At 44.7% G+C, this 2,500-nt stretch overlaps 1 protein-coding gene across 1 annotated transcript in view; it reads right to left on the bottom strand.

The window, feature by feature from the left end:
- Nucleotides 1-1,372, bottom strand: part of shfl (shiftless antiviral inhibitor of ribosomal frameshifting) — a 7,496-nt gene extending 6,124 nt beyond the window's left edge. The window contains exons 1-2 of the mRNA XM_036553302.1: nucleotides 1,177-1,372; nucleotides 236-371 (exon numbers count right to left, since the gene is read on the bottom strand). Of these exons, the coding sequence (XP_036409195.1) occupies nucleotides 236-371; nucleotides 1,177-1,203 (163 nt within the window). The 5' untranslated portion in view covers nucleotides 1,204-1,372. The remainder of the gene's footprint in view (nucleotides 1-235; nucleotides 372-1,176) is intronic.
- Nucleotides 1,373-2,500: the final 1,128 nt, after the last annotated feature.

Raw genomic sequence — 2,500 nt, 5'->3', positions numbered from 1 at the left:
CAGCACATGGGAAAAACACAGCAGGGAAATGTTAGCCCTCACATGAGTGCACCTGATTACAAGATTCATTTAAATTAATGCAAATTAATCCACACCCTCTACAGATCACAGCCCATTTTTCACCCCAACCCAAACTTACCCTAACCCTCACCTTACCCGTAACCCCTAACTCTTAACCCCTAACCCTAACCCTGTGAGTCTGTGAAACTGTTGTCTCAGAGAAACCCCTCCTTACCCTCGTCTTTCATCAGTATGATGTTCATGGCCACAATTCTGTGGTTGTTGCTATAGCGACGCATGAGAACAGTCGCCTTGTCAACAGGGATTTTGCCATGGAACTTCTCTCTGAGTCGCCTTACACTCTTCTCCAGCTGTTACAGATAGAGCAACACGGGATCACAGCGCACTAAATACATTTAAAGAACCGGCTGTATTCCAAACTGACTTCATTTTGATACGTTATCAGGCACAGATTTACAGTAGTTCATCTCTGGGATGCCTTTAACCTCACAGTCGTCTATCTAAAAGTACAGTATCACAGCGTCGGGCAACCTTAATTTGTAACATGTTCAGTATTTTTTCACTGTGCACGACCGTAGTGAAGGGAAGTAGCGGTCAAAACAGATCGAAGTTTGCAGGCTGGAGTCTGAACACGATTCCGTCAACAGCAGGAATAATACGAGCGGCTGCTAGGGTCATCGCCCAAGAGTGCAGGCTTCAGGTTGGGGGCCATGGACAGACGGGAAGTTTTAGGATTAACGGAGAGAACCAGGGGGCAGGTTTTAGGTCCTGTGGATATTGTTGTACATCGCATCGTACTTTCCAAAGGAAGCGCAATCATTGCGCTGACATGTTCAGAACTCCCAGCGTAGAAACACTCGCGTCAATGCTAATCGCAGTGAAACCTCGTCTGTGGGTACTGACTAATGGTAAGAGTAATATCTTATCTAAACAACATAACTAAAACAATTCCAGTTAAATTGGCGATCTACGCCTTTTGCTGATTCAAAGAAACACTAAGATAGCCGTAAGGGGAATGCGAACACAACGCTATAATAATATTCTGACATTCAGTGCTAAGTAAAAAATAACCGGATATCTGTAAGTGCTGATCGGCCTGAAACCGACAGCAGAAAGCACACACTGAAAAGTGAAAGAAAACAAATGAAGCCTCACCTCCACCTCTCCCTGGCGTCGATGCATTTGTTGACTTTATTATGGACGTTACAGTTAGTTCCAGGGGCAGTTTTTTCTTCTGCGATGTGAAGTGCAGAAACGATGACAGCGCTTTTACTGGTCAGGTTGAGTTTCCTGCTAAAAGTCTGCTTCGCTCTGTCCACCTCACTTCGCTTTCAGTTTGATATAAAAACCAATTCACCACAGATCAGCCACCAGGCGGCGCAGTAACGTCTGCGTGGAATTGTCACCTTAGCATGTTCATTGAATCTATACCAGAAAAATACTGAAATTTGAAGTATAAACCAAAATCAATAATAAGGTACATACTACATACAGTACAATGGCCAACATGCTGTGAGACACACGCGCGCACACACACACACACACGCGCGCGCGTATAGACCTTCCTTTGAAAGGGTACAAGTGTGTTAAACATAACACAAGTTTATCAACACATGAGGCTGACTGGAAAATACCTCTATTTATGTATGTCAGCAAGGTGAGCTCAGTCAGTTATACAGCACTTGCTCGTGTCTGAGCACTGCCACGGTACGAGTCCAACAAACTACAACTCCCAGGTGTCTTAGCGCAGACTGACCCTCTGTCCTCGCGGAGTCCTCCGCTGAGCACGCAGGGCAGTTGACGGAGGTACAGTGAACCCCGAAGTTGCTTAGTTGTTGAGCTGAAGATGCAGCTCTCTGAAAAGTGTTCAAAATCTCTCCCCAACACCCGGAACAGGTCTTCGTGCCGAAATAGCAATGACCCAAGACTACCTGCGACTCGCGTATAACAAGGTCAGTAGTTTTTTTTATTGTAGCTACTGAAATTGTTTTATGGAATCGGAATTGTAGGGGTCACCGTTATTTCATCGACAAACACATTATATTTACTTAACGATTGTGTCACCTTTGTCAGGACTAGTTTAATACGTTCCGGCTGCAGGTGTTCGTAAACCTCGCTGGCTGCAGCACTGAACGCAGTGATTGCACGGTCAGGTTATCAGGCACATGCCGTCTATTGCATTCAGCACAATCTGCATATTTTAAGCTTTTCCGAGTGTGTCAGAGGAAAAAAACTACCAGAACAACGAGGAGCAGTTACACAGAAGCAGCTCTATAATTGTGTTTATGTGTAATTAAGCTTCTACTGGCTTTTATTAGACTACATTCTTTGGGGTTTAGTTTAAGTTACATGACAGCCCGAATCGCAACCGTAGGTTCTTAACCTTCTGTGGTGAATGTGTACAAGACAAAAAGCTGAACTGTGTTGTTCCCCCAAGGGTCTGTTCTTGTTTTCCTAGCCATCGTCTTACTCCAGAAGC

This window comes from Megalops cyprinoides, chromosome 19, assembly GCF_013368585.1.
Source record: "Megalops cyprinoides isolate fMegCyp1 chromosome 19, fMegCyp1.pri, whole genome shotgun sequence".
NCBI lineage: Eukaryota > Metazoa > Chordata > Actinopteri > Elopiformes > Megalopidae > Megalops > Megalops cyprinoides.
Note: the sequence above shows the minus strand (reverse complement) of the source record. Positions and strands in the feature narration are given on the sequence as shown.